Source organism: Aaosphaeria arxii (genome assembly GCF_010015735.1).
Source record: "Aaosphaeria arxii CBS 175.79 unplaced genomic scaffold BU24scaffold_8, whole genome shotgun sequence".
Classification (NCBI taxonomy): domain Eukaryota; kingdom Fungi; phylum Ascomycota; class Dothideomycetes; order Pleosporales; genus Aaosphaeria; species Aaosphaeria arxii.
In genome coordinates, this window is record NW_022983481.1 from 606,289 (window position 1) to 632,524 (window position 26,236).

Genomic DNA, 26,236 nt, shown 5'->3' on the forward strand with positions numbered 1-26,236 from the left:
AATAGTAGGCATCATTTTAATTTGCCGTGCCTTGATGGATGGTATTTGGCCTTGTTAAGGGATATAATATGTTTGATTACATGGAAAGGGCAGGGTGTGTTCGTAAGAGCAAGTACTAATTGGAGTTGAATGATTGACCGTACCTAAATATATATTATCTAATAAGAGGTCTATCATTGATTTTAAAAAATTATGCTTGCTATAATTTTGTATACTTTGCTTGTCTTTTCTATTTAAAAATATTTCTGACGTGTTTAAGCAGTTGTCTAAATAGTTATTTGCTTTATGATTATTCTCCCATGTATTATGTACTCTATAGTTTGTGCCTACAACTAGACTAGGAATCTAACTTGATGAGTCGCCCAACATCTATTCAGTATCCTCCCTCACTTCTTCTCAGTCGTTTCCCCATGCATGATTGCCTCCTTTTTACCACTCCCCGGATCCACAATCGGCAGAACCGGCGTATTTGCATCAGGAGAATCATCACACCCACCTCTCTCCCCCTCCCTCCTCCTCACCTCCAGCAACACCCTCTCATACTCCCCCGCCGTGACTGGTAACCAAGCATCCTTAACATCAAACGACAGATTAATGCCCTCATTCACCAAATAGCACGCCAAAATAACAACACTCGTAATCGTCCCCGTAGCCCTGGGATCATCGATATTGATCAGAATCCCAAATGCCAGACTGCACCCGGAATTGACCAAGAACTCGACCGACGCTCTGAGGAACGACGGCGCCAGTGATGTTTCCATGTGCTGGAGCGCGTAGAATCGAGACAGAATCGCGGCTTGCGATTCGAGTGCGGCTTTGTGCTCCTCGCAGGTGGTGGCGGATGCTGTTCGGAGGGAGATGGTCTTTGCTTCGAGGTAGAAGAGGCGTTTGATGTGGGGGAGCTCTTCGTCGTAGAGTTCACTTAGTTTGAGCAGTTGGGAGAACTCGCGGTCGTCGTCGGCGCCGCTGGATGATACCAAGGAGGCGCGGCGGTAGGGTGGGATGAAGGATGGGAAGGCGTAGCCTTCGTTGGTGTCGGGGTTGTCGTCGACTGATGTCTCTACGTGGCCGCCGCCTTTGACCTCTGCAGGGAGTTAGAAATCCGAAGAGTCTTAAAATGGAGTCAAGCTTACCGTAGTATATCTCCGCAGCAGCGAAGATAGGTAAAACTAGTAGAAACAGAGGCATGATTTGCCCGAAACTCATAGCCTCGTCTATGGTGACAGGAACATTCGGATCCCATCTAGTGACATACAATTGAGAAAACCCAAAAGCCACCATGAAGATGACCAACGGACCGAAAGAAAGGAACGACCCGTTGTACTCTTTCGACGCCCGACTCTGAATGTGCCACTGCCGCACGATTCCCCTCGTCGAGCCTATACGCTCCAAATGTCGACGTCGGACTATCGCCCGTCGCTCCAGTACGGCTTCGTTCAATAGCGCTTCCTTTTCTGACTTGGACGGCCGGAATTTCCTTCGCAGTGAACGGCTCTTCATGTTGAACACAATTCGCTCCAGCGTGGATGCCTTCCCGTCCAGAACCCGGTAGCACCAGTAGATCCGCACGATGTAGCTCCAGACGAGAATGAGCGGGACCAGGACAGAGGCAATGATCAGATACACACTGAGCGGATTCGTACTCCGGATGCCGTCGTAGCCAAAATACCTATATGTGCACTGCACAGGCAGCGTCTCGTCGACCGAACCCACAGACATGACGAGTGAATAGAGCAGCAAGATGAGCAATGCTATCATGCCAAACACGCGCCAGTTCCGCACGACTTGGTGGTGGTGGAAGTACACCCGCAGCACGTCTAGCGTGGCCAGATGGGTCGTCGACGAGAACCATGCGAGGGCGAAGGCGAGCTCGAATTCATAGACGGTCAAGGTGCATTGGTTTGCGAGACTTGCGATTAAGATGGCTAATCCGGTGGCTAGTTGTTGGTCGCTCAGCGCGAGGACGAACCGCGTCACGGCTTCTTGACGTTCCATCCGGGTGAGCATGCGAGGTTCGCTGCTTGCTGGGCGGCCGAACGTGAGGAATGGTTTCAGTTTCGTCCATAGTCGATGCAGAGTTTCCCGGGAGGGTAGGATGGATTGAACAGCTGATATCACGGCGCGGTCGACTTCGTTGAGATAGCTTTCTGGTAGCGAGTCCGAGATATAGGCAAATGCGATTGCCGCGATGGTCAAGATAGCTGAGATGATGAAGGCGTATAAAACCTATATCCCCAATTATTTTAACAACAGAACTTCAAGGTTGGGGATCGTAGGGTTCTGACTGACCCCGTTTCCGGCAATGTCCGTCGTTGCTACAACCTCACTACGTGGTGTACAATTTAAGTTCGCGCATTGACCCATGTTGGATTTGAGTCACCAGCATTTGTGATTAGGGCTGATGACATCTCACGATACCCAATATCTCTTTAGAAGTGAATGGAAAGGGTGGAAAGATGTAAATTTTTTAGAAAGGCTTCAGCTTTCGTTCTTTGACGTCGTGGTTGTCAGGTAGCTAGTGTTAGTGTCCCACAATCTGCTTCCGGAGCGTTTCCGGAGACCCTATTCGAGCTTGTTGAACATGGTACGAAAGTTGATAAAATAAAACGAAAATATAGTTGATCATTTCTTTGTAAAATGTAGTAATATTTATTTCCATTGTACCTGTTTGCGCCATGTATGCCCATTTAGTCAATCATCGCAATCAATACACTAGCGATGTTGTGATCATCAAAACACCTCTATAGAGAAGAACCACCATCAATGAGCAAGTTCTGGCCCGTCACACTCCTGCTCAACGCCAATACTCTAACTTGATCAGCAACATCCTCAACCGTCGCCAACCGCTTCAACTTAGTGTTGTTCTTCGCAGCCTCCCTCTTGCTCTCGGGGAACTTCATCCCCCACTCGGTCAACAGCATTCCGGGACTGACGCTGTTGACTTGAATCTTGGGCGCGAGAATGACCGCCAGACTCTTCGCAAGATGAATTTGCGCTGCCTTTGTGACCGCATACGGCAGACTGCTTCCTGAAGGCTTCACTCCCGCCACACTAGCTGTTGATATAAACGTGCCCTCGGTCTCAGCCAAAGCATCCTTCGCGGCATAAGCGAGCCATAAGTGCGTCTTGACGTTCATGACGAAGCACTTATCCCAATCCTCGTCGTTGACGCCCTCATCAATGTTCAGGAACGTCGTCATGCGTGTCCAGCCGGCGTTAGAGACCACGACGTCGAGACGACCCATGGTCTTGATTGTCTCTGCGACGAGGTTTTGTACGGAAGGCTTGGAGGATACATCGGCTTGGAGAATGTGGAAGCGTGGTGTTGCTGGCGAAGAGTGTGTTGAAGGGATCTTGGATAGTTCTTCGACGAGTGATTGTGCTCGCGCTTGGTTGGAGGAGTAGTTGATGACCTGTACTGGGAGTCAATGGGTCTATCCATAGAGTATTCTGAGGCACCACGCATGGCTGTATTGTACGTACAACTCGGTAATCAGGAGCAAACACTCGAGCTATCTGGGCTCCTAGTCCTGCAGAGCTGGCGGTGATGAGAGCAACCTTTTGGACAGACATCTTGCTTTTGGAATCAATTGGTATTATTTCGAGGTGAATCTATGGCGTTGAGAGGTTCTGTCTGCAACAGGCGTTCATATACATTGGGGGAACTGTTGGAGCTTGATGTGGGGTATTGGTTCCGCGGTTCGGGACTGGTATGAAGTGTGACGGAACGGTTCCGCCTGTCATCATCGTTCCGCCGCATCCTTAGCTAGTATTGATAGACACACATGCAGATGGGCCTCCATCAATGTATTGTAAATGCATTAATTATGTTCTGCAGCTCCGAATCGCGGACATAGTTGTACACTACCTATCACCCCGTTTGCTGTTACTGGATTCGCTTAGCAAAAGTGCACCAAAATACAGAGAAAGCACGCCGGCTAATGCATTGAGATCATGTCTCCCCAAGGCTTGGTCCTCTCATGTCTGGCATATATCAAGAAAAGGGGTTGCTTGATCCGCAGCAGCATCGTGCCACCTTTCAAGGCTTGATTTCGCTCAAACTTTCTCATACGCCCTCCACCACAAAGCAATATTGGCTGCAACCAAAAGATCCAGCATCTTCAAGCCCTCATCCTCGATGATAAGCTTGCCGAGTTTAGCTTGTCGTCCCCCGAAGCCCCCACCCGCAAATTCTTGTCCCAATGATAGATCCATTTCCGAAACGGATGAGTTGTTGCGGCTATGTCGCGGACGATGGAAGATAGAAGATCTCTTCGATTCATCTCGGGAAGCACTTGGTAGATTGAACCTCAACTCGCTCACAGGCATCGGCGTGGGAGGATTACCCTGAAGCCCGGGGACTATGTGACGACACTGCAGATTGTTAGAAGAGTGAAGAACATTGGGCCAAATAGACTTACTTTCAGCGACCCGCCACCGGTCCCAGTGACGAATTCGCATCGACTATTCCACGGAGTCATGAATACATATCCTCGGAAGGGCGACTGCTTCTCTGCTGCCGGTATGGAATCGTAGGTATCGTCCCGTGTCAAGTATGATGGAGATGGGGGTGGGCGAAGGTCCATTGACGATCTATCATTTGGCCATTCAACGCTGCCTCTATTGCTCTGATACCCTGCGTTGGCATCATACGAATTATGTTTTCGATGACCAGAATCTGAGCTTCCATACTTAGAATTCTCCATCCAGATTCGTCGACGGAATATTCCATCGGCGTTCTCTGAATTTGGACTGTTGGGAAATTGTGGGGTAGGAGGCATGGGATGAGCACCTCCTTGACTATTGGGGCGTAATGAAGAGCTGGTAGGGCGACTGATCAATGGCGATTGTGGATTAGAGTGTAAGAACTTCGAATAGCCCGGATTATGGATTTCGACGTGGAAAGGTGTTGCTGTCTTGCGTTTTGAACTCAACTCATTGCTCGAGAATGAAGACACTTCCGACATATGGGGGTCAGCTATCCGAGCAACATTCCATTGCGCCCCCGATCCAGGATCACGCCGAATGAGGGTAAGAGAGGTCCCAGATTCTGTGCTTTGATCGAACGGTGAATACGGTGGAGAGGGCCTCTGTGTTTCTTGATGGCGACTCGAGTCAAAAGACCGACGCTGATGATAGTCGGGGCTTAGCAGATTGGCCTGATGCGGAGACAGTTGTGCATCCTGTGAATCGTTTCTAACATTCAAGCTCTGAGGAGCCAAAGTTCCTGGAACGGGTTTGCGTTTCGGTGCAGAAGCTGTCAGTGGGGAAACCAATCCTCCTGGGGCTGGCCTTCTCTGGAAATTTGGAGTAGATCCTAGATTTGGCGACTCTGCTCGCGGACTTGCTGCCGATGAACCCGGAAAGGGATTTATGAAACGAACATCTTCTGGTTGCTCAATGTGTACAAAATAGAGAGAACTCTGGATGTCCTCCGCTGTAACGACCCTGTCGCGCGGCTTCATAGGACTAAGGAAGACATCTGGAAATGTAATTAGATGCTGACTCTAGGACAGCCAACAGAAAGCCGTACCTCTGCTTCCGGGAACGCGAGCGATATATAACACTAATGGTTCATGTCTCACGTGCGTAGGATTTCTTGGGTATGATGGTGGGTTGGACGCAAGAGTGGTTAGCGAAGATAGTGACTTTGCTTCAATCGCCGGTGCGGACATTGGAGCTGGTATTTCGCAGTCAAAAGTGTGAGGTATGGAGACAGATTGAGTTCGAGGCAGATTAAACTAGCACTCGAGCCGCACGGCGTCAATGTAGGTTGTGGAGCTTAAATGCTGTGGCAGCAAGCAGCATACTTTATGAACCATCAGCTTGGGCTGAAGTGAATTGGTGGGAGCTTGTGGCGGTGCACCACGTAATCCTGCCCAGGCATTCGCGCTCGCGCCCTGGTTGAAGTCCCAAATTACGCGTGGTGCCGCTTGCTTGCCACGCAAGATTTGGAAGTGTACAATAGGATCAACGAAAATCTGGCAATTGTGGGGAGCAGCACGAGGGGCGTGCTGTGTGTGGTTAATATTTTGAAGGTCGAGGTTGAGGTTGCGCCTCCTTCCCTCCTCTACCAAATCCGGACAAGTGAGATATTTTGCCAAGATTTCGAACTGGCCGTAATTCATTTTTTTCCACTTTTTCGAACTCCATCTGCATCGCAGGCACACGACGAAACGTCCGACTTCGTTTCACGCAACAACAAGCCCACTTCCCAACCCAGGGAAGCATTTGCAAGTCCAAGGCCGCCAGTTGAAAATAATTGACTTTGCAAATGGCGGACTCCAACCTCGAGGTTCGCATTTATGCGCTCGCCCCGCATGTACACGCTCGCTAATCAGTCCCCTAGGAGCGATTGAAGAGCCATGCTCGAGCTTTCGAGGGCCTCATGTCCTTGATACCTGCGAAGGAATACTATGGAAAGGACTCCAGTATAACAAGCGTACGCAAGATTCTGCCATTTCACCGCCACCATACTGAACCATCTTTCCACAGACACAATGGTCGAAGAAAAAGCAAACAAAAGAAGAACGACAAGCTGCAAAACGTGCTAAGCTTGATCCCGCCTCACACAAGACCGCCAAAGATGTCATGGACGAGAACGCACGAAAACGGAAGCGCGAACTTGAAGGCGAGGATTCTTCCTCAGCATCTTCAGACACAGACCTTGACATGGACATCGAAAAGGAGAAGCCACTAGAGGGCCTGCGAAAGGCTTCGACCAAATCCAAAAAGCAAAAGACTGAAGGCGAAGATTCAGAAGCTGAGGCGAGCTTTGATGAGGAGGACCCTGTTGACCATGACGAGCCCGAGGCCAATGAGGATGAGGAGGAGGATGTTGTCGAGGAAAAGAAGCCAGAGGACGCCAAGGCTAAGGCAGCCGCTGAGAAGCGGAAGCAGAAGCTTGAAAAGAAGAAAGAGAAACTGGCGAAGAAGCAACAAAATAAAGAAAACAAGAAAGCCCTACAAAACGAGTTCAGCGAAGGTCTTGGTAACTCCAACGGAGATGCCGAAGATGACGAACAAGAGGAGGATGCTTTGGAGGAGGATGCCGACGAACGCCTCCAGCCTCTGGACGTCAGCGGTTTGGTGGAAGACCCTCAATCAACTGCTGCCTCATCGATTGCAAATTCGAACGCCTCTACTACCTCAAACGCCTCAGCTGCCTCGTCCTCATCATCCATAATACCTCCAGCCGATGCCTCATCTGAAAAGAAAGAGGAAAAATCGTTCAAGTATGACCCCAAGAAGCACGAAGCCTTCCGTGACCGTCTCGCACAGAAGTTGGCAGCGATGCGAGCGGCGAGAAAAGCAGATGGTCCCGATGGTCGACCAGCAAGAAATCGAGCAGAACTCATCGAATCTCGACGGAAAAAGGAAGCAGAGCGGAAGATCGCCCGCAAGGCCAGTCGTCAGCTTGCAAAGGAGGATGAAGAGCGCCTAAAGGCTGAGGAGCAACTTGCACGATTACGAGGTGGTTCCGGCTCACCCTCGCTCTTCTCACTGCGCCCAACGCCCGAGCACGATGCTCTTGCTTTCGGTCGCGTTGCTTGGAAGGACGGCCAGCAGCTAGACAGCAATCTTTCAGGCTTTTTGGAAGCTAAGAAAAGGAAGGGTAAATCAGACGCAAAGACTGCGCTCGAGGCAGCCGAGAAGAAGAGAGCACGAATCAATGCTCTTGATGAAGTCAAGCGGAAGGACATTGAAGAGAAGGACATGTGGCTCGACGCTAAGAAGCGAGCGCAAGGAGAGAAGGTGCACAACGACGCTGCCTTGCTAAAGAAGAGCGTCAAGCGTCAAGAGAAGGCTAAAGCAAAGAGCAAGCAAGAATGGAAAGACCGATTGACAAGCGTCCAAAAGGCCCAGGAGGCCAAGCAAAAGAAGCGAGAGGAGAACTTGAAGAAGCGACGAGACGAGAAGGGTAGCAAGAAGGGCAAAAAGGGAACAAAGGCCAAAAAGCCCGGTAAAAAGGTGAAGCGGCCAGGTTTTGAGGGAACATTCAAGGCGAGGTAAAAAAGTCATTTAGTGAAAGCGAATCTGGCGGCTTCTTCTATGGCCGTCAAAAGTAGATGATGCATAATTTTTGGCGCAAGATATAGGGTTTTGGCATAGTTGTCTCGTCGGCTGTTGCATTGGAGGCGTTTGGAACGCGATGCATCTCTCTGAAATGAATACTACACCCTAAATTTCTTGCAAGCTATTCTTGTCAAACTGCCCCCAAATCTGTGATGATTTCTCAGTCGCTAATACGGTCACTTCTGTAGAGAGTGCTTGCAACTTTAGCCTTCTACCCATAGTTAGCTCATGGGACCATGAGCCTGTGAAAAGAGCCCTAGGCAATATGCATGCACGTGGTGGCGTCTTGTGTTGTTACCTGTCGAAAACAAGTACAAATCAGAATTTGAAATCAATGTGTTCGCATATTTTGGAAGCTCTCCCGTGCAGATCGAAGTATTCCTGTCTTTTTTGATTTTTGCATTTGTATTGAGATACCTAAGGGTACGTCGCGAGGACAGCCGAGCTGTTGAAAACAAATGAAATCATGATATCTGTTGCTACACCTTGACCTGCTCTCTCTCTAATATGTACACAAGTTGAGCGCCAACTTTTTCCCATTCTACCTGTAAGGTGCGTCCGCACGGGCGGCAGCTGCAATTTCTGGTTCCCACTTGTCACCGTTTGCCAAAAGCTTCTCCTTGTTGTATAGAAGCTCCTCCCTTGTCTCGGTGGCGTACTCAGCATTTGGACCTTCGAGAAATTAGTTTTTGGTAATGATAGAATGGGGGAAATTGGCTGATTGGTTGGGTTTGGCATACCTTCAACAATGGCATCGACGGGGCAGCTCTCCTGGCACAGACCGCAGTAGATGCACTTGGTCATATCAATGTCGTAACGCGATGTCCTTCGGCTTCCATCCATACGCTCTTCGGCTTCGATAGTGATGGCCTGCGCGGGGCAGATGGCCTCGCAAAGCTTGCAGGCAATGCAACGTTCCTCGCCAGTTGGGTACCTTCGGAGAGCGTGTTCGCCACGGAAACGGGGGGAGATAGGGCCCTTTTCGAATGGGTAGAAAATGGTATATCTTTGAAATAATCAGCACTCGCGTTTTCGAAGAGCGGCAACGCCTGGAATTGCCAATTGAGTTGTTTTGACTTACGGAGGCCTGAAGAATTGTTCGAGCGCAACGTACATGCCCCGGAACATCTCCACGAGCAAGAAGTACTTTCCTGCTCGGTCCAGAGCGCCCTCTCCATCCTGCCAACGTTTAGGGGGAGGCAGACGGAATCCTGGCGCTGGAGGTCCCAGTGGCGATGCGAAACGGATGCCGCTGGTCGAAAAGAATACTGCCGTGGCGGGTCCCGGTGTTCGAGGGGTGAAGCGTGTCGGCCTCAATAGCGAAGCAGCAAGGGGATTGCTGCGTGCTAGCATCGTCAATGGCCTTGTGTTGGCCATTGTGGAAGCGCTGCGAGTTTCGCGGGCGGCGGAGTGGAGTTGGGGGTATGGATGTGATGTCGTTGACGGTGCGCAGAGAAGCTACAAGAGTGATTTCGTAAGGTTTGACAACTAAAGGGGTGTGATTGGTCAATATTGAACGATGACCACAACAACCCGTCAAACGTTTAAAGTGGCGATAGATGGATAGACGAAGCATGCAACATTGATAGAAATCAGATTAGAATTAATTAATTGTAAGATTTGAATTGGTGTGATGTTATGAACCTCGCAGTCCCGTACTGCCAACAGCTCTCTTCTACCAAGTACTCCTCCATGCCTGGGTTAGCCGAAGTCAGAATGGTCTGTGCTCGAGAAGTCTGCGAGCGAGCTTAGAGACATCATCTTCGTTACCTATCTCTACCTCTCAACACCGTCCCTCAGCAACGTCCACACTCTGTCACCATGTTCCGAACAGCCCTTCTACGATCAGCCAGGCAAGCGGTGCGCGCTGCCCCGCGTGTGCAGATGCCAATGGCTCGCCCCGCCGCGCAAAACACCCTCTTCCAGACCAAGCAAAATGCTCCTTCCGTATACTTCCAGGCAGTGCGATGCTATGCTGCATCGGCGGGTCTTGCAAAGGACGAGGTTCAGGGCAGAATATTGGATCTCTTGAAGAACTTCGACAAGGTAATGGGTGCACATAAATTTTGGATGACGCAGATATCTAACATATCGAACAGGTCCAGGACACTTCCAAGGTAGTTAACCTCGACTGCTTGGGCTTCACTGCACAATTTACTCATCTATCTGACAGTTGAACGCCGAATCTCACTTTCACAACGATCTCGGTCTCGACAGCCTCGATACCGTCGAGGTGGTTATGGCTATTGAGGAGGTTGGTTATACCGGCGTAGCGCACACATGGAACCAGAGTATCTAATTCTATAACAGGAGTTCAGCATTGAGATCCCCGACAAGGAGGCAGATGCCATCCACAGTGGTAGGTTCAGCCAATTACCCCACAATGGGTCGGGTACTAACATATCACTCCAGTTAAGCAAGCTGTCGAGTACATCCTTGCCCAGCCTGATGGTAAGTAGATCAAGGACATATCTCTTGGGAGCGGCCGAACTGATTGCATCACAGCTCATTGAACGAAATTAATGTGACGTTGGGTTTGACAGATGGATAAGAAAAAACACCGGACAGTCGGCGCACTCCGGCTTTGTTATAATAATCCGCTGCTTGTATAACACTCGCCAGCAATGGCATCTCATGTACACTCGATCATACAATGATGCTGTCCACTTCTCATTGCTTTGTCCCGCGATCTGTGTGTAACGGTGTGCTTGAATCGAATTATGACGTGCATCTGCTCCGTACTTTTCAACTTTCCCACTGCGACGATACAATTATTTTCCGATAGGACAAGCTTCTTACATTGGAATTGAATACCTACTGTGCTGAATGCTTGATTATCTCTGTCGCAGTTGTCCGGAGCGGAGTTTGATCGATAGCGTTTCACCCGCGTGCTCATCATCTACTTGTCCCAAAAAAGCAGCGGCAGCTCCGCCAAGCCAAAAGTGTGGCAGTGGGATGAGAGAGGCACAAGCATTACTGACAAAAGTTGTGACACGACATCACTTTCCACTTCGCATAAAGACATTGCTTCAGGGCCCCTATTCTTAAGGCTCCGAGTTTTGTTCGACTGTCCTTCATCAAAGATTACTACACCGCCGCGCAGTCCCACTCTCGTGAATGCGCCCGAGCTTTCACTGGGATCCTTCGCTCATTGTCGGGAGCCTCAACCCCAACTCCAACACAGGTCTTTGAATCCCTCCACTCGTTGCAAGACTGATGGCATCCACATCTGGCCTGACGCGCCGAAGAGGAGGAGGAGGCGGCGGCGCTGCCAGCGGTGCGAACGACGATGACAGCCGCGTCAGCTCCCCCGTGCCAAAGAGGAACGACGATGGCGATCCAAGAACAGGCTACGTGAACTCGGCGAACGGCGAAAGAGTCGCATACGATCCGCGAGACATCAGCGAAAATGCAGAGAGGAGCAAGCAGCCGAAGTTGACGCTCATGGAGGAGGTCATTCTTATGGGCCTGAAGGATAAACAGGTGGGCACTGCGTGCAGTAAACAACCGGGATAGCACGCTGACGATGGAATCAGGGATATCTTTCTTTCTGGAACGACAACATTTCATACGCACTGCGAGGATGCATTGTCATAGAGCTGGCATTCCGAGGCCGCATAGCCATGCAGAATGACCCTTCACGGCGGCGCTTCCCCCTCGCTGATCGTATTATTGAAGTGAGCGACGCTACCTTGACGGGTGAGGTGTTGCTTGATGAGGCATTGAAGATGATGAATACAAGTGAGAAGATGAGTGTCAACTCATGGATTGATCTCATGAGCGGTACATACACCCCCGAGGATTGCTCCCTGTTATGCGCGACTAACAATTGCCACAGGAGAGACATGGAATCTCATGAAGATAGGATATCAGCTCAAACAGGTCAGAGAGAGATTGTGCAAGGGCTTGGTTGACAAGGGAATTCTTCGCACAGAGAAGAAGAACTTCTTGCTGTTCGACATGGCTACACATCCAGTCGCCGACGGAGGCGCAAAGGAAGAAATCCGGAAACGTGTCCGCAACGTCCTCACCAACCGCACAGTCGTTCTCCCACCCAGCCAATTCCTACCGGAGGAGATGGAGTTCCGTTACATTCGAACAGTTACCATGGTGTGTGCGGCTTATGCTGCAAATGTGCTGGAGAACGCCCTTACAACGCTCGGGCACGAAGCACGTGAACGTGCCTTTGCTCAAGTAGATGAGATGTTGGCAGAATACTCTCAGTGGCCTTTTGCTCGTCGCACCGGTGGATCTGGAGGCATAGCCGCCAACTTGGGCCAGGTCATTAATGATGAAATAAACAAGAACAAGACTCCAAAAACAGAGCTGCAGCTCGAGGTAAGATCCATCCCCTTAAAAGAGATGTTGTTAGAAAACTAAACTGACTTCAAAAATCAGGTGGTCGCGGCTTGTTTGAGTGTCTTCACTAGGCTTGATTCCCTCCTATGAGTGCGTCTTGATTTGGTCACTAACATAACTTTTGAGGAAGACGTGGTGGTTTGCTCTCTTTTCTTTAGTATATGGGTCTCACCGCCAATTGATTTACGGTGGAGATAGATGGTAACCTGTAGAGTAAGGACGAGTGCGCATCTCGAGAGAAACATCATCGTCCGAATACTCAAGGCAACCGTTCGGGACAGTATACCTTCCGTTGATATCTCTAGCGTTTTCTCTTCACGACAGCTTGTCAAAGGGTTCATGGCGTCCTGGCCCATTCTTCCAGGCTGTATTAGCAAGCGTCTCTTTCTCTTATCAGGGATGGATTAATGTCACAAAAAGGTCGACTACACAAAATGCACTGTAGTATGTAAAATGCCATGTTTACTTTTGGAAGACTACCAGTTGTTGTTGTTGTTGTAGTTGCGACATTTACTTATATTTCTCGTCCACTTATCGGCCCATCCCCTATTCTATACATTATAATACTTCATGGCTGATAAGACACTAAACCCGATTGGTATGGGGGCGAGAGGGCGGTGCACAGTTTTGTCTGGCTTCATATCACGTGCTTCAACAGGACTGCGTCGCTGCGACCTGCAGAAGTAGTCCAAGGTACTGAGGGCGGAATTAAATTAATTCAAGGTACAGGAATAGGAAGAGGAAAAAAGCACGCGCACTCAAGCGTCCGCTCCGCTGTGGACAGAACCCAAGCATCGGGCTCTGGTTGGTGGTTATCCGTTATCCTTTGATCGAATTCGGTCGTTCCGCCTGAACGCCGAGACTTCCTCGGAAGCGCCTCAGAACCTTTCTCCCTTTGACAAGCACCACGAATTATCGACGGCAATCCGAGCTTATCCTCCGCCGTCGCGCAAGAAAAAGAGGCGCGAGGCTGTTCATCCTGAGACGCCCATATTCCCGCCTGTTCTCGCCGTTGTTGTCCCAGTGCCGCGTGACCGGTTGATCTTACTCGTACCTGGGTACCTCCTTCGCCAGTATTGACGCGCAATTTGCATGAGCCCATCGGTATGTACCATATCCTCTACTCCCTTATCCCTATTCCCAGAGCGCATCGAGCTTCGAGAACCGTCGCGATGGTTGCTGTCTGCTGAGATGGCGCTGTGTTGTCTGCTCGCTCCCGTCGCTTCATCGCCCCCTTCTCCCACGCATGGGTGTCCGCGACCCGCGTTGCGACCTTCATCCTCACCCCCGACTAACCGCCGCAACACCAGCTCTCCATCATTGTAGCTTCATGCATCGGCCCTGCCCGAGGGCATCTCTGTTCAGGAATCGCCTGTAACGGAATCTCATCTTTCCACGCGCCTTAACTCCACCTCGCCTCATGATGCCATCACCCGTCACAGCCTCGAGCGCTGACGCTGGCCAGTTGCTCGAATCCTCACCACGCGCGTCCCCCGTTCTAAACGGCGTCGCCAACGGCGAAGGGGCTGTCCAGCAGCTCGACAACCCAGTCCATGTTGATGGACCCGATAACGCTACCGATGATAACGCGACTATACGGGAGGGAAAGCAAAAAGCGAAGGCTGTCCTAGCGGCATCAGGAGTGAACCTCGAACCCAGCGCAGGCGAAGCCTCACGACCACGATCCAACATGGCTTCACCCGCACCAGCCGAAGGTCTCAATGGCGCATCGCCCAGTCGCAAACGTTCGCGCTCTGGCTCTCGGAAACCCTCACACTCCCCTTCAAAAGCCACACCCGAAGAGGACCAGTCCAGCGCCCATGACCAACTCTTACGAAGATACATAACGCGTGATCTGCTTGGAACCGCCGCGCTGAATGATCTAAATGCCCGCTCCGATGCGATCATCGATGGTTTACGCGCCGATTGCCAATTCTACCGCGACAAAATCGGCCCTTTGCGCGCAAAGGATCCCGGTGCGTTCTTCGGATACGGATATATGGGCTACGGCAACGGAGTAACGAATCGAAAGGAAGGAGGCCTATTGGTACAATATCCAATCCATGCTCGGCGGCCTGGCAGTCGAAGATCAACCCCAATGCCTCGACTTGATAAGAAACAATTGGCCGCACAAGCTGAGCAGATTGAAGAACTTGTCCCGCTCAGGCTTGACATCGAATTGGACAAGATCAAATTGCGAGATACATTCACCTGGAACTTACACGACCGTACTACTCACATTCGTGTATTTGCCGAAAATCTTGTTGAAGACTTTCAATTACCTACCGAGTTACGTTCGCAGCTAATACAGCAGATCGAGCGCGAGATACTAGAACAACTTCAGGACTTTTACCCGCACGCTCACATCGAAGACGAACCCCTCGACCCCCATCAGCCTTATTCCGCATACAAAGACGACGAAATGCGCATAACCATAACGCTTAACATTACCATTGGGCAACATACATTGGTGGACAAGTTCGAATGGGACCTCAACAATCCACTCAATTCTCCTGAAGAGTTCGCTAAGCAAATGGCGTCCGATCTATCCCTATCAGGAGAATTCACCACTGCGATCGCCCATTCCATTCGCGAGCAATGCCAGATGTTCACAAAGAGTTTATACATTACTGGCCATCCATTTGACGGGAGATTGGTGGAAGATTCGGATATTAGGGACAATTTTCTACCATCTCCATTGCCCTCCGTCTTCCGGCCCATGCAATCAGCGAAGGACTATCAACCTTACCTCTACGAACTCAGCGAAGTTGAGCTCGAGCGTGCAGAGCTATCAATCATGCGCGAACAGCGCCGACAGAAACGATCTGTCAACAGACGAGGAGGTCCTGCATTGCCCGATCTCAAGGATAGACAGCGAACAGTCCGCAGTCTGATCGTATCCTCTGTCCTACCTGGAGCTGCCGAGGATATCGAGACTAGCCAAACCTTCAAGGTCTCCAGGTCGAAGAAACCCGGGAACCGCCCAGGCCGAGGCGCAGATGAAGAGAGCGATGATTCCGATAGCGACGATTCCGCACCTGAATCTCCAGCACCCTCACAGCTCACTGGCGGTACTGCTCGTACACGCGGAATGCGTGGTGCGGCGAGTGCAGCACAGGTCGCGATGCGGAATGCCATGGGCAGGTCCGCAACGCCTGAAGTCTCTAACATTCAAGTTGAGCCTCGAGCTTCGTCAAGGGCGCTGCGATACGAAGCAAGAGAGGAGAGTGTTTCCGAGTCAACCTCCTTGATCGTAAAGTTGCGTATCAACTCGAAGAAATTCCGTGAATACCTGGCGAACCCGAAAGCTTTTGCAAGAGCATCCTCATCGAGCACCCCAAAGATGGCGTCAACTCCCGCACCAGCAAGGAGTACTCCTGGTGCAAGCTCAATGCCTCCCCCGCCCTCCCCCGCCTTGCCTGCGCACTCTACTCCAGCAGAACCTGCTACCCCGGCCGAAACTTCACCAAAACCCCCATCTACACCTACTCCTGCTCCCCAATCACAACAGCAATGGAAGTACGATGCTGACGGACGAGCCGATGCGCCATGGCCTGTGGTGCCCGGAACGACACCGGTAAGCATTTGTCAAATGAAGTCCGACATGCAATGGTAAGCTAACCTCGAACAGGCCCCTCCACCATCGTGGCTCCAGAATGCGCTTAGCAAGCTGCGGAAAACATACCCCAATGATAATTTCGAATCAACAATGCGCTACTACATTGTTAACCCGCAAAGTGGTAGCAATGTCAAAGTGGACACATTGAACGCCAAAGAACCTCTACCTGCACATCTCAAATCACTATATTGCCCCCGCATCCGCTGCATCGATTGTCCGGGCAAATTATATTCAGCTGGACCTGGTTTGACGGCCGACAATTTCGAGGTTCATTTGAAGAATCGACAACATAGAGCCAGTGTTGACAAGCGCACAAACAAAGCAAGTGCATCATAGCCGGTCAGACCGGACTGGACCTTGCTCTCTAGCCCTTGAAATTTGGAACAGTCCATCCATGTTTCCTTGTAAACTACGTATTGCGTGGCCTAGGAAAATAAATAATACACGGTCACTGGATTGGTTCACCTGCTTTCAATGCGTTCGACGTCCGCAACACAAAAGACGCTGCTTCAGCTCAGTACTAATATGTACAAATTATTTAAGCGCATTCTGGTATTCGTTACGGAGCAAGGGAGGAAAGCGTGTTACAACACCGGCGTTTGATTTGTCCGCTCTCTAATTTTGGAAACAGGAGAGCCTGCTAGGATGAATGGTGTTTGGGTATTTCCCACTGAGGGAGTTGATGTGCTTTGAAGATTACTTGAACCACTGCGATGGAAGTATGTTAAAAGAGCAGCAGCACGATTATTCCAGTTCAATTGCATCTTTTTCTTTCCTTTCATTCCCTCGTTCATACTTTCGTTCACACTTTCGTTTACACTTTCGTTTACCATTCTTGGTGTTCATCCCATCACGTGTCTTTCCTTAACGAACCCCGGATCTACTAAACCGAAACGAGATCAGCATGATGCTCCCAACTTACCCTCAACTACTTGCGACTCTTCTACTTTCTTGGGCAATGATGGCACAAGCTAAAGTTCCAGTTCGATTAATATCCCACAACATAAGATATGACCCAGGCAAGACCTCCGAAGGTGAGAAGCCATGGTCAGAGCGGAAACCTTACGTTCTAAACCAATTGCACTTCAATACTGCTTCCATCCCGGAATCGTTCATATGTTTGCAAGAAGCACTGCACCACCAGCTCACAGATGTTATGGATGGTCTCGGTTCGGAATGGGCTTTCATTGGCGTCGGTAGAGACGATGGAAAGGAGAGTGGAGAGTACGCACCGATCATCTACCGACCATCAGTATGGAAGTTGGACGACTGGACGACGAAGTGGCTCTCCGAGAACCCAGATCAGCCAGGCAAGGGCTGGGATGCGAGCAGTGTCAGGATCGTCACCGTTGGCCGTTTCACGCACCAAGCCTCGCAGAAACATGTGGTCGCCATGTCCAGTGAGTAAACATCCATCAGATGATCTGATATGTACCTATTGAAAGATAAAACAACTAACCTTGACCACCAGCACACTTTGACAACGTGGGCGTAACCAGCAGGACCGAGAGCGCAAAGCTCATCTTGAATATCGTCGACCAGCTGGAAGGCAACGCAACATCACCCATCCCCGTCTTCCTCGCCGGCGACCTCAACTCAGAAATGAGCGACACGGCCTACCAAACCCTCAACGCCCAGGACAGCTTGCTCCAGGACGCGAAAGACAGCGCGCAGTGGAAGTATGGCAACGAGGTTACTTTCACGGGATTCGCGCCTAGTGAGCCCAAGGCCGTCCTCGACCACATCTTTATTGGCCCGAGAGCATCAAGTCTATGGGGGGTTCAAGGGACTGCGGTCTTGCCCAACGTACATGATGATGGGGTTATTCTTAGTGACCATAGGATGGTTACCGCGGACGTGTTCTTGGCCGATTAGATCAAGAGAGGATGAATAAAATAAAAACACATTTCTACGAACATCATACGGCATTTAGGAAGAGCTAGAAGATATTTGAGGATTCTGATAACACTAAAAGATAGTATAATCGTTCACTATTATGAGTAGAATCATATACCCGGTTTTATATTTAAATTATGTCAACTTTCTACATCTTCACATGTCTTTAATACGCATCATTCAAACCCAGGTAGCAATCAATTAACATGTGTCTAGCATTATCACTCCTTGCCAACGCTCTCCTGCAATACAATCGGACACATTCCTACAGTAAATCCTCACGTAGAGCAGCACCTCGTCGGTGTAGTGTTTAATAAAGAATTATACTAGTGTAAGCATCATATAATTGTCTAGCAAAAACTGATAATCATGAACAATCCCTTGACAGCATGAAATATGCGTTTTCGGATAATGTGATACAATTGGGGTTGGAGGTACTACTGCTTCACGCTTAGGAAGAACTCCGACCGGGCTATTTCTTCTTCAGCACCACGTAATGATGCTGGAGATCATGAAACATTGGAAACCTCTAACAATCGACATTGTAACTACTCGTTGCGAAACTCGGGAGAAGTTCGAGTCTTGTTCCTACAGAGGGAACGACGTCATTGGCGTATGGATAAAATGGTCCTAGAGCGAATCCGGTATGGGATCGATTGGCACGTTTGCAGTGCGTAGTAACAGACATAGGAGAACACGACATTGGAACTGGAAAGGGAATCAGATGCTAGGTATGAACGCTTCGTCTGAAATTGCCGGTTGCTGCTCTCCAGGAACGGGATGAATAGAATACTCGTAGATTGAAGTGTGAATGAAGCAGGTGAGGAAGCTCGTAATGAATGGGATGCGGTCATTGGTCTTTCACCAAGCGAGAATAGCAATTAACGGCCCACCCCGCGGCGGGGTCGCATTTTGACGTTAGAGCAAATCCACCACTGCCATACTCGTACGTTTACCTCCCTCGACTCGAGTGCCTCTCTCTCCTTCTCAATCCCTCCATTCTGAGCCAATCCAAAAACAATCATCGATAGGTTCAAGATGGCAGACGACGCAGCAACCATTGGTACGTCTTCCCCCCCCATTCCCTTCGTGAGATGGATGCTGCCCGAGTATGATGCTGCATGTCCATTATTGAGCTCTTCGTCCTTCCGTGGGGTCGATTTTTGCACACGACAAGCTCAAATCTGCCTACGTCAAGTGAGATTGAGCTGCTGCTAACCAACGTCCTATAGACTACACCCTCAACAACCCTGATACTCTCACCAAGTACAAGGTAGCTGCGCAAATCTCTCAGAAGGTCTTGCAAGAGGTCTCAGGTGCGTAACACGCCGTACACACGCGCATTGGTCGCGTCCGACGTTGCCGCCGCTAGACAAAGACTGACCTCGTGTAGGATGGTTGAAGGAGGGCGAGAACATCGTTGAGCTTTGCGAGCGCGGCGACAAGCTCATTGAGGAGGAGGTTTCCAAGGTCTACAAGGGAAAGAAGGTGTCCAAGGGTATCGGTCACTGCACAACCATCTCTCCCAGCTCCTACATCACCCCATACACCCCGATCAAGTCGGACGCCGAGGAAGCCGCGACCACCCTGAAGGAGGGCGAGGCCATCAAGATCCAGCTCGGAGCCCAGATCGATGGATTCCCCGCCATTGTCTGTGATACCGTCATTGTTGGCGCTGCCGACGAGGTTACTGGAAGACAGGCCGACCTTGCTTTGGCTACATACTACGCCAACGAGCTCCTCCTCCGATTGATGCTTCCTCCTGGCTTGGTCACCTCCGGTACTGAGGAGGAACAGAAGAAGGCTGCTACTCAAAAGCAAGCTTCTCAGGGCAAGATCACCCAATTGCTCGAGAAGGTCGTCGCCGCATACGACTGCAACCTCGTCGAGAGCACCACCATCTGGCTGTTCGAGCGCAACGAGATCGAGGCTAAGAAGAAGATCATCCTTGCCCCTAGCGAGGGTGTCAAGGGAGAGGGACTTCCTGAGGTCGGCGAGGTCTGGGGTGTCGAGATGGGCGTCAGCTTGGGCAGTGGAAAGGTCAAGACCCTCAACAACCGCGCAACCCTTCACCGCCGTACCGCTACTACCTTCGGTCTGAAGCGACCCACTTCAAGGGCTTTCTTGTCCGAGGTCGTCAAGAAGTTCAGCAACTTCCCCTTCAGCTTGAGGCAACTTGAGGACGAGAAGGCCGCAAAGGTCGGTGTCGTCGAGTGCGTCCGCGGAGGCGTCATCCGTCAATATGAGGTCGTTGGTGACAAGAACAACGATCCCGTTGCAAGACTTTTCACTACCATCGGTAAGTCGTTATTTGCATTCCAATACCCCTGAGGGACGATAGTTTTGGACATGGCGGCAAGTCAACTGGCATCTGTGAGGCTCCGCGATGCGTGTGCCATGTCTTTTTTCCTCATTTTTCTTCCCGTCAATATTTGCATCATGGACTGTCACTGACTCCATTCAAGCCATCACCAAGAACGGTATCACCCGTCTGGCTGCCCCTCCTGCCTTGGATCTCTCCAAGTACAAGACCGACAAGAAGATTGAGGACGAGGAGATCCTAAAGATTCTCGAGCAACCTATCGGCAAGACCGCAACCAAGAAGAAGACCAACAAGAAGAAGAAGAAGCCAGCCAAGAAGGCCAGCGGCGAGGCGGAGGAGGCTGAGAGTGACGAAGAGTAAGATCGCAAAGTCGCGAGAAAGACTTGAAGGATCGTTACACAAAAATCTTGAATAGCTCCATTTTCCTGGTATCAGATGTACCTTCCCGACACTAGGTTGCCATTGGGCCAAACAGGAAGCAAACATCATATCAACCCCTCCCCCATCCATCATTGCTTCGGTAAGGGTTGACTGAGAGGGCAAACTACAGTTGAAAAGCAGACAGAAAGCGATACTAGAAAATCTCAAAAATTCAATCGTCACTGTGCCGTCCTTCACCACCTATCTCTATGATTGTTCTTTTGAAGTGCTGATTTATGACTGAGCGTCAGACCGATAACCATGTGAACGAAAATCCGGTAGGGTAGATTGCGGCGTGAAGCAGATGAAGAAAACATCCTTTACTTAGTGAGGCTGTTCACATTGCGCGCTCTTCTCCGTAAATGGATGCTCCCACAGCGCAGGAGCGACATCTGCTTCTCGTGACAAAGTCATTCAGGGGTCTGCAAAAGTGTGGGAGACCGAAAATTTGCAGGAGTAGATCAATAGAAGACAATAGAAGGAGACGCTGAATAGGAAAATTTCTGATCGTATTGTTCCTTTGCCACAGTAATTTTGCGTTCACCGTGGTGAGTGAAGTGAATGTGAAGCTGTGGGCAAGTAGATAAAGTCCCTCCTCCTCCTCCGCCGCCGCCCTCCCCTGACCACGACAACCACGCCGCCCTCGCTCGACAAAATCAAAAAGACCAGATCGTCACAGATTGCAGTTATATCCATTCTACTTACTAAACCAATACTTACCGAATCATTCATTTATTCGCTTTCGCCCACCAACATCGTGCGTCGCATTGTTGGAGGTGAGCTAGGGCGGACCCCCGGAGGTTGGATCGCCAATTTCTCGAGAACTTCGATCTTCCTCTCTCAATCACCCACCAACACCGACTCGACCAACCACCCGCGCCACGGCGGGCACGCATTGTCGGAGCTGTCTGCGCGTGAATTTTCCAGATAGTACGCGTGGTAAGTATTAAACTCACAATATTCGCGGAATGACGCGCTGACAATGTCGCAGTGCTTCCATCACCATGCCGGCCCTCCGTCAGAGACCCAGTCGAACCAGTACCCCCAGCAACGCACCAGACACGCCCGCTCCCTCCTCGGATTCTAAGAGATCAAAGGGCCAGAGCTCACTCGACTCATGGATTGAACCTCCCGTCCAAAAACCCACTCCTTCATTCGAAGATCACGGCTTCGCCCGCCACGGCGTCCTCCAAGGCATGAGCCCCTTAGGCGTCGGTCCCTCTGCAAAAGTCAAGCAGCGAACGCGCGCGCTTGACGGCTATCCTTCCGCACGTCTGAGCTTCGGCAGGAATGGAACTTTGGGTGTCGGCGAGGAAGGTGTGTCAACGCCGGAGATGACGCCAGCCAGGGAGCTCGAGCAGGAAGACTCGGAGCGACAAGAAGAGGAGGATGATGCCACACCCAAATACCAGGTGGAAGAGGAAGAAGAGGACGATGATTATATTCCCAAGAAGAGCAAGGCAAAGACGCCAACAGGCAAAACTCCCACAAGGGGCAAGACACCGGTGCAGAACAACATCCCAGCCACCGGGAGGACACCTGTGAAAAACGGAACGTCACGGCCTTCGACCGCTATAAACAGCCCGCCAACAATACAAGCTACACTGGCAGCGGCTTCAGCCGGCGACATGGACGCTGCAAGGCAACGACTCACGATTGTGGTCAATGAGGCTGTCAGCCGTGCGCGCCAAAACGGGAAATTGCCTATTGAAACAGCCCTGCGCGAAATGGAACAAGAGTCCAAATCTAATCACTATCTCTACGAGATCATGGATTCTATCATTCGACAAAACGCTACGCCAAAGCACACTGCAGATTTTCGCCAGTACATCAAAGACGCCAAAAAGCGCTACAATCGCGCACAAAGGGAGAAGCAGCCACGGAAGACTATGGAAAAGTCGTCCGAGGGCCGTCCTCACTCCAAGCGCCAAAAGACTTCACACACTCGCGATATCAGCATGAGCGATGACTCTTTGCTCAACGAAGACACAGTTGCTATGGCGGGTGATTCTCAGGCTAAGCCCCACCTACTTTCCTCTGCGCCGGTCATCCCCCCCAAACAGTCACCTTCACCACTGCCGACTCGTATGAACTCAAAATCGCCGCGCAAACTCCGCGCTACCAACGGAACTAGTTCGCCGGCTCTGGGCTCAGATGCAGATGCGGGAGCCTCCTCCAAGGCCCCGACGCCTAATGGCAATCCTCCAGATTCGGTCATGAACAGCGACTCCGACCTATCCGATGTTAATGAAGAGATCGTGCAAAACGGGTCACCTGAACCTATTCGCCTTACCACCAACTCGACAGCCAAGAGTAATGGCACTGCGGCTTCGAGAAAGGTCAAGCAGACACAGGGCGCGCGTGTTGGCAAGAAGTCCAGAGCCAACTCCGCAAAGCCTTTCGGGAAGCCTGAGCGAAAGGCACCGCTCACCAAAGAAGAGATTGCAGAAGAGAACAATATGTGGAGAAAGCGAGAAGAGTTGTTTTTAGCACAGCTCTTTCGACAGCACGACCAGAAAGAGGCTCCCTTGTCTGACGTTCGAAACGAAACCGATGTTCGAGTCGAAGACGAGATGCTGGACACGGAGTCGCTCACCGAATCTCAAATTGCCGTAGGACCGCCCATCAAAGAAAAGGAGAAACGTCGCTCAGGTCGCGGGCCGCGAGGACTGAATCTCCAGGCTGGAAAGCGCCTTCGAGAGGATACCTCCAGGCTCCCATCACCGCAGCCCGGCTCTGCCGCGACGACGCGTCCCTCCACACCTGCCTTCGTACCACCTACTACGAAGCGTTTGAAGCTCAACAATGGCCAGGCAGCCAGAACGAAGCGATCGTAAGTACTCTTTCCTTTTCACTGTATGCAGACGCGTTTGGTCTGTGTTTTTGTCACCAAGGCCTGTGGGCTATGACTGTACTCGTTTCAGGTGCAGGGTGACAAGTGTCGACTCAGCGTGGGCTACGTGTTTGCAGGCATCTGCATGTGTTTTCATCGCACTCAAACTATTTCGCTGAAAGTATTTTTGCTAATCCGACATGTGTACACAGGCCAGTGAAGAACCGAGACGGGCCTATCGCAGGTATTGCACATACGGGCGGTGGCGGTTCGAGACAGTCGGGGCCTGATGACAATGATCCAGTAAGTTCCACTCAAATTCCGGCCGCACCCAACCAAATCCTCCCTTCTTCTTCCACCACAACCATCATCAACAACAATTTCCACATTTCCCCCTTTCCATCACACATGCTTCTCTCTAGGCACATCACACCTCTCAAACTGCCCATAACACCTCCGAGATCTACTTTGTCCCCTCCATTAACTCCATGTCAGGCCTCGCCACAAGATAGCGACGACTTCTGTGCCGCCTGTAAAGGCGCGGGCGAATTTGTTTGTTGCGACGGATGCCCACGCGTTTTTCATTATCTCTGTTGCGATCCGCCTCGGGTTGAGCCTCCAGATGGCTCATTCCTTTGCTACGAGTGCAGCCCGAAGGTGAAACACGTGGATGACTCTCCCATCGAGAACTTCACGATCCTAGGTCCGCTATTCAAGCGACTCGAGAACACGAACGCACGTTCCTTCGCGCTCCCTAAAGAGATTCAGATCTTCTTTGATGGAGTTACTGCGCGAGATGATGGCTCCTACTATGAAGAGATCAAGAAGTTCCCCCTGTAAGTCCGACTTTTATTGCGCCAAGAATCACGCTGATCAAGAACAGACCAAGGAACAGCGGCTACGGCTACCAGAGGCCAGATTATCTCAAGACGCACGATAACGACCAGAAGATCCTGCTCTGCGTACAGTGTGGCAAGTCTTCCTCCGGCAAACGCCAGATGCTCAAATGTGACTTCTGTGACTCGCACTGGCACTTGGACTGTTGTGATCCGCCACTTGCCAATCCTCCACACATCAGCCTGGAGTCATCGACTCGTGACGCGTGGAAATGCCCGCGCCACGTCGATCATGACTTGCGCAGTGGTCAACTGAAGCAGCAAGATCTGAATCACATCGAGTCTGATGATGACACTGTCATGGTCGATATGGATTTCGATGACCGAGTCTCGCGCAAGGTTAGGCGGCCAAAGAAGGCCTCCCTGATCGAGCCAACCTTTTCGCGCGGCATTCGTAACAACGGGCTTGTCGAGATCATCAATGACCCCGACGACGATACTGACGGCGAGGGCAATTACGTGTTCGAGGACCTCAACTCCAAGACTTTTCGTATACCTGAAAAGGGAGTCATCCTTGATTTCATTGACAAAGTCAAACAGTATGTTTTCTCGTGCATTTCATCAGAACTTTTGGCTAATATCATCCAGCAACCGCTATGAGACGCAGATGGAGGAGCGTCGAGCCGCCAAGCAGGCCGCGAAGCGCAGGGCTTCTCAACAACAGTTTGCCGCTCGCCCGATTCAGCAACAACAGGCTGCACTGCACCTTGCTCAGCTCGCAAACAAAGAGACGGATATAGGTCTCAACGAAACAAGTGTTGACGCTCTTTACCTTAGTCTCACGGTACGACCCCTATGCCCCACTTGTAATGTTTGATCGTCGCTAACTCTAGTGAAACAGGCCGAAGCTCCCGATGAGGTTGTCACAGCTATCTCAACCGCAGGTCCTCCACCTTTGACAGAAGAGAAACGCGCTGAACTGATGAAGCTTCGTGCTCTCATCGATCGTGCCCTTCTGTCTTGAGGAGAGCGCACTTGAGATGGCCCCATCGACCGTGATTCAGCATTTCCGGAATACGTTTACAACGTGGCACAGGTGACGTTGTTCATCTTGCCATTTCAGCAGACCTGCATTTGCGGTTGCATGTGCACGAGAGTTAACTCTCCTTTGCTACCACCTCACACTTTTCATCATTGTCTTCATCCACTCACACAAACATTATTTCCTCATTCTGCGACAAGGACGGTAGGACATGGTTTCTCCGCGGGTTTTGAGAGCTTCCAACAGCGCTCTCGTTGCATTATCTCTCTATCCGCCGAGTTGCATAGCGTGGAGTTTTACCGGCATCTCTTTTCAGAAACCTCTTTTCCATATCCACCCTCCCCCTTTTTTGGCTCCAATTGTCGGTTGATCGATCTCTCGAGACTCTTGGGACCTGCTCCTGGTACGGAGCCCTTGGTATCTTCCCATCTGGCGTTTTCCTTTCTCTTTCCTGCGACATGCGACACTTTTTCCACCATCAGTCCGACCAGTCCTTGGTTTTTTTTCCATCTGGGACTCAGAATTGCCTCCTCACCAGTACTCTCAGTGTGTACCCCTTCTCCTTTTTGCAACAGTGGTATCGGGAGGTCATAATCCATCATTTCCTTTTTGTCAAATCTTCCGGCTTGGGCTTCGTGCTCTGCGCAAATCAGTTCATTGCAGCAGGCACAGAGAAGGAGGAGATTTCATTCCCAACATGAGACAAATTGTTCTCTCTTTTCCCTTGTGTGTGGCTTGAGCTCATTTGCTTGCTTTGGAGCCAGCCCAACATCAAAATTTCATGTAGTCTAGGCAGTGCGATAACACAGGACAGGACATATCTAGATATATG

General features: G+C 50.7%; 9 protein-coding genes across 9 annotated transcripts; 5 read left to right on the forward strand and 4 right to left on the reverse strand.

Annotated features, from left to right (window-relative positions):
• Positions 1–252: 252 nt before the first annotated feature.
• BU24DRAFT_425870 (uncharacterized protein) lies at positions 253–2,571 on the reverse strand. Its single transcript, XM_033528843.1, has 3 exons — positions 2,290–2,571; positions 1,134–2,226; positions 253–1,084 (listed from the first exon to the last, which is right to left on the reverse strand). Exons 1-3 carry the CDS (start codon positions 2,362–2,364, stop codon positions 387–389), a joined length of 1,866 nt encoding a protein of 621 aa, XP_033380386.1. The 5' UTR covers positions 2,365–2,571; the 3' UTR covers positions 253–386.
• Positions 2,572–2,642: 71 nt separating this feature from the next.
• BU24DRAFT_425871 (oxidoreductase ucpA) lies at positions 2,643–3,671 on the reverse strand. The gene is made up of 2 exons (XM_033528844.1): positions 3,484–3,671; positions 2,643–3,413 (listed from the first exon to the last, which is right to left on the reverse strand). Exons 1-2 carry the CDS (start codon positions 3,571–3,573, stop codon positions 2,742–2,744), a joined length of 762 nt encoding a protein of 253 aa, XP_033380387.1. The 5' UTR covers positions 3,574–3,671; the 3' UTR covers positions 2,643–2,741.
• Positions 3,672–3,795: 124 nt separating this feature from the next.
• BU24DRAFT_443383 (uncharacterized protein) lies at positions 3,796–6,033 on the reverse strand. The gene is made up of 3 exons (XM_033530584.1): positions 5,534–6,033; positions 4,422–5,482; positions 3,796–4,374 (listed from the first exon to the last, which is right to left on the reverse strand). The coding sequence occupies exons 1-3, from the start codon at positions 5,673–5,675 to the stop codon at positions 4,057–4,059; spliced, it is 1,521 nt and encodes a 506-aa protein (XP_033380388.1). The 5' UTR covers positions 5,676–6,033; the 3' UTR covers positions 3,796–4,056.
• On the forward strand, positions 6,034–8,095 carry BU24DRAFT_375440 (uncharacterized protein). Its single transcript, XM_033524596.1, has 3 exons — positions 6,034–6,295; positions 6,350–6,442; positions 6,496–8,095. Exons 1-3 carry the CDS (start codon positions 6,275–6,277, stop codon positions 8,011–8,013), a joined length of 1,632 nt encoding a protein of 543 aa, XP_033380389.1. The 5' UTR covers positions 6,034–6,274; the 3' UTR covers positions 8,014–8,095.
• Positions 8,096–8,599: 504 nt separating this feature from the next.
• BU24DRAFT_453515 (NADH-quinone oxidoreductase) lies at positions 8,600–9,716 on the reverse strand. Its single transcript, XM_033531269.1, has 3 exons — positions 9,158–9,716; positions 8,817–9,082; positions 8,600–8,748 (listed from the first exon to the last, which is right to left on the reverse strand). Exons 1-3 carry the CDS (start codon positions 9,451–9,453, stop codon positions 8,618–8,620), a joined length of 693 nt encoding a protein of 230 aa, XP_033380390.1. The 5' UTR covers positions 9,454–9,716; the 3' UTR covers positions 8,600–8,617.
• Positions 9,717–9,966: 250 nt separating this feature from the next.
• BU24DRAFT_353862 (acyl carrier protein) lies at positions 9,967–10,535 on the forward strand (the record flags this gene model as incomplete). Its single annotated transcript, XM_033523794.1, has 5 exons — positions 9,967–10,122; positions 10,176–10,193; positions 10,250–10,330; positions 10,387–10,435; positions 10,489–10,535. 5 exons carry the CDS (start codon positions 9,967–9,969, stop codon positions 10,533–10,535), a joined length of 351 nt encoding a protein of 116 aa, XP_033380391.1.
• A 475-nt stretch (positions 10,536–11,010) lies between these two features.
• On the forward strand, positions 11,011–12,974 carry BU24DRAFT_425876 (vacuolar protein sorting-associated protein 74). Its single transcript, XM_033528845.1, has 4 exons — positions 11,011–11,559; positions 11,613–11,859; positions 11,915–12,414; positions 12,475–12,974. Exons 1-4 carry the CDS (start codon positions 11,293–11,295, stop codon positions 12,523–12,525), a joined length of 1,065 nt encoding a protein of 354 aa, XP_033380392.1. The 5' UTR covers positions 11,011–11,292; the 3' UTR covers positions 12,526–12,974.
• A 572-nt stretch (positions 12,975–13,546) lies between these two features.
• BU24DRAFT_425878 (SNF5-domain-containing protein) lies at positions 13,547–16,817 on the forward strand. The gene is made up of 2 exons (XM_033528846.1): positions 13,547–16,012; positions 16,067–16,817. Exons 1-2 carry the CDS (start codon positions 13,859–13,861, stop codon positions 16,388–16,390), a joined length of 2,478 nt encoding a protein of 825 aa, XP_033380393.1. The 5' UTR covers positions 13,547–13,858; the 3' UTR covers positions 16,391–16,817.
• A 141-nt stretch (positions 16,818–16,958) lies between these two features.
• On the forward strand, positions 16,959–25,386 carry BU24DRAFT_435490 (uncharacterized protein; the record flags this gene model as incomplete). The annotated part of the gene is made up of 12 exons (XM_033530096.1): positions 16,959–17,454; positions 17,526–17,771; positions 19,183–19,266; positions 19,344–20,249; positions 20,416–20,629; positions 20,709–20,793; positions 21,716–23,526; positions 23,739–23,829; positions 24,022–24,362; positions 24,410–24,961; positions 25,011–25,206; positions 25,264–25,386. 12 exons carry the CDS (start codon positions 16,959–16,961, stop codon positions 25,384–25,386), a joined length of 5,145 nt encoding a protein of 1,714 aa, XP_033380394.1.
• Positions 25,387–26,236: the final 850 nt, after the last annotated feature.

Coding starts and splice junctions, on each gene's coding strand:
- BU24DRAFT_425870 (XM_033528843.1), bottom strand. CDS start 2,364: ATGGGTCAATGCGCGAACTTAAATTGTACACCACGTAGTGAGGTTGTA. Junction 2,227..2,289: donor CGGACATTGCCGGAAACGGG/GTCAGTCAGAAC, acceptor TTGGGGATATAG/GTTTTATACGCCTTCATCAT. Junction 1,085..1,133: donor TGCTGCGGAGATATACTACG/GTAAGCTTGACT, acceptor AACTCCCTGCAG/AGGTCAAAGGCGGCGGCCAC.
- BU24DRAFT_425871 (XM_033528844.1), bottom strand. CDS start 3,573: ATGTCTGTCCAAAAGGTTGCTCTCATCACCGCCAGCTCTGCAGGACTA. Junction 3,414..3,483: donor TTGCTCCTGATTACCGAGTT/GTACGTACAATA, acceptor CTCCCAGTACAG/GTCATCAACTACTCCTCCAA.
- BU24DRAFT_443383 (XM_033530584.1), bottom strand. CDS start 5,675: ATGTCCGCACCGGCGATTGAAGCAAAGTCACTATCTTCGCTAACCACT. Junction 5,483..5,533: donor TCGCGTTCCCGGAAGCAGAG/GTACGGCTTTCT, acceptor TTACATTTCCAG/ATGTCTTCCTTAGTCCTATG. Junction 4,375..4,421: donor CCGGTGGCGGGTCGCTGAAA/GTAAGTCTATTT, acceptor AACAATCTGCAG/TGTCGTCACATAGTCCCCGG.
- BU24DRAFT_375440 (XM_033524596.1), top strand. CDS start 6,275: ATGGCGGACTCCAACCTCGAG. Junction 6,296..6,349: donor TGGCGGACTCCAACCTCGAG/GTTCGCATTTAT, acceptor TCAGTCCCCTAG/GAGCGATTGAAGAGCCATGC. Junction 6,443..6,495: donor AGGACTCCAGTATAACAAGC/GTACGCAAGATT, acceptor ATCTTTCCACAG/ACACAATGGTCGAAGAAAAA.
- BU24DRAFT_453515 (XM_033531269.1), bottom strand. CDS start 9,453: ATGGCCAACACAAGGCCATTGACGATGCTAGCACGCAGCAATCCCCTT. Junction 9,083..9,157: donor GAACAATTCTTCAGGCCTCC/GTAAGTCAAAAC, acceptor ATTATTTCAAAG/ATATACCATTTTCTACCCAT. Junction 8,749..8,816: donor CGTCGATGCCATTGTTGAAG/GTATGCCAAACC, acceptor AATTTCTCGAAG/GTCCAAATGCTGAGTACGCC.
- BU24DRAFT_425876 (XM_033528845.1), top strand. CDS start 11,293: ATGGCATCCACATCTGGCCTGACGCGCCGAAGAGGAGGAGGAGGCGGC. Junction 11,860..11,914: donor ATGGATTGATCTCATGAGCG/GTACATACACCC, acceptor CAATTGCCACAG/GAGAGACATGGAATCTCATG. Junction 12,415..12,474: donor AAACAGAGCTGCAGCTCGAG/GTAAGATCCATC, acceptor TTCAAAAATCAG/GTGGTCGCGGCTTGTTTGAG.
- BU24DRAFT_425878 (XM_033528846.1), top strand. CDS start 13,859: ATGCCATCACCCGTCACAGCCTCGAGCGCTGACGCTGGCCAGTTGCTC. Junction 16,013..16,066: donor TGGTGCCCGGAACGACACCG/GTAAGCATTTGT, acceptor AACCTCGAACAG/GCCCCTCCACCATCGTGGCT.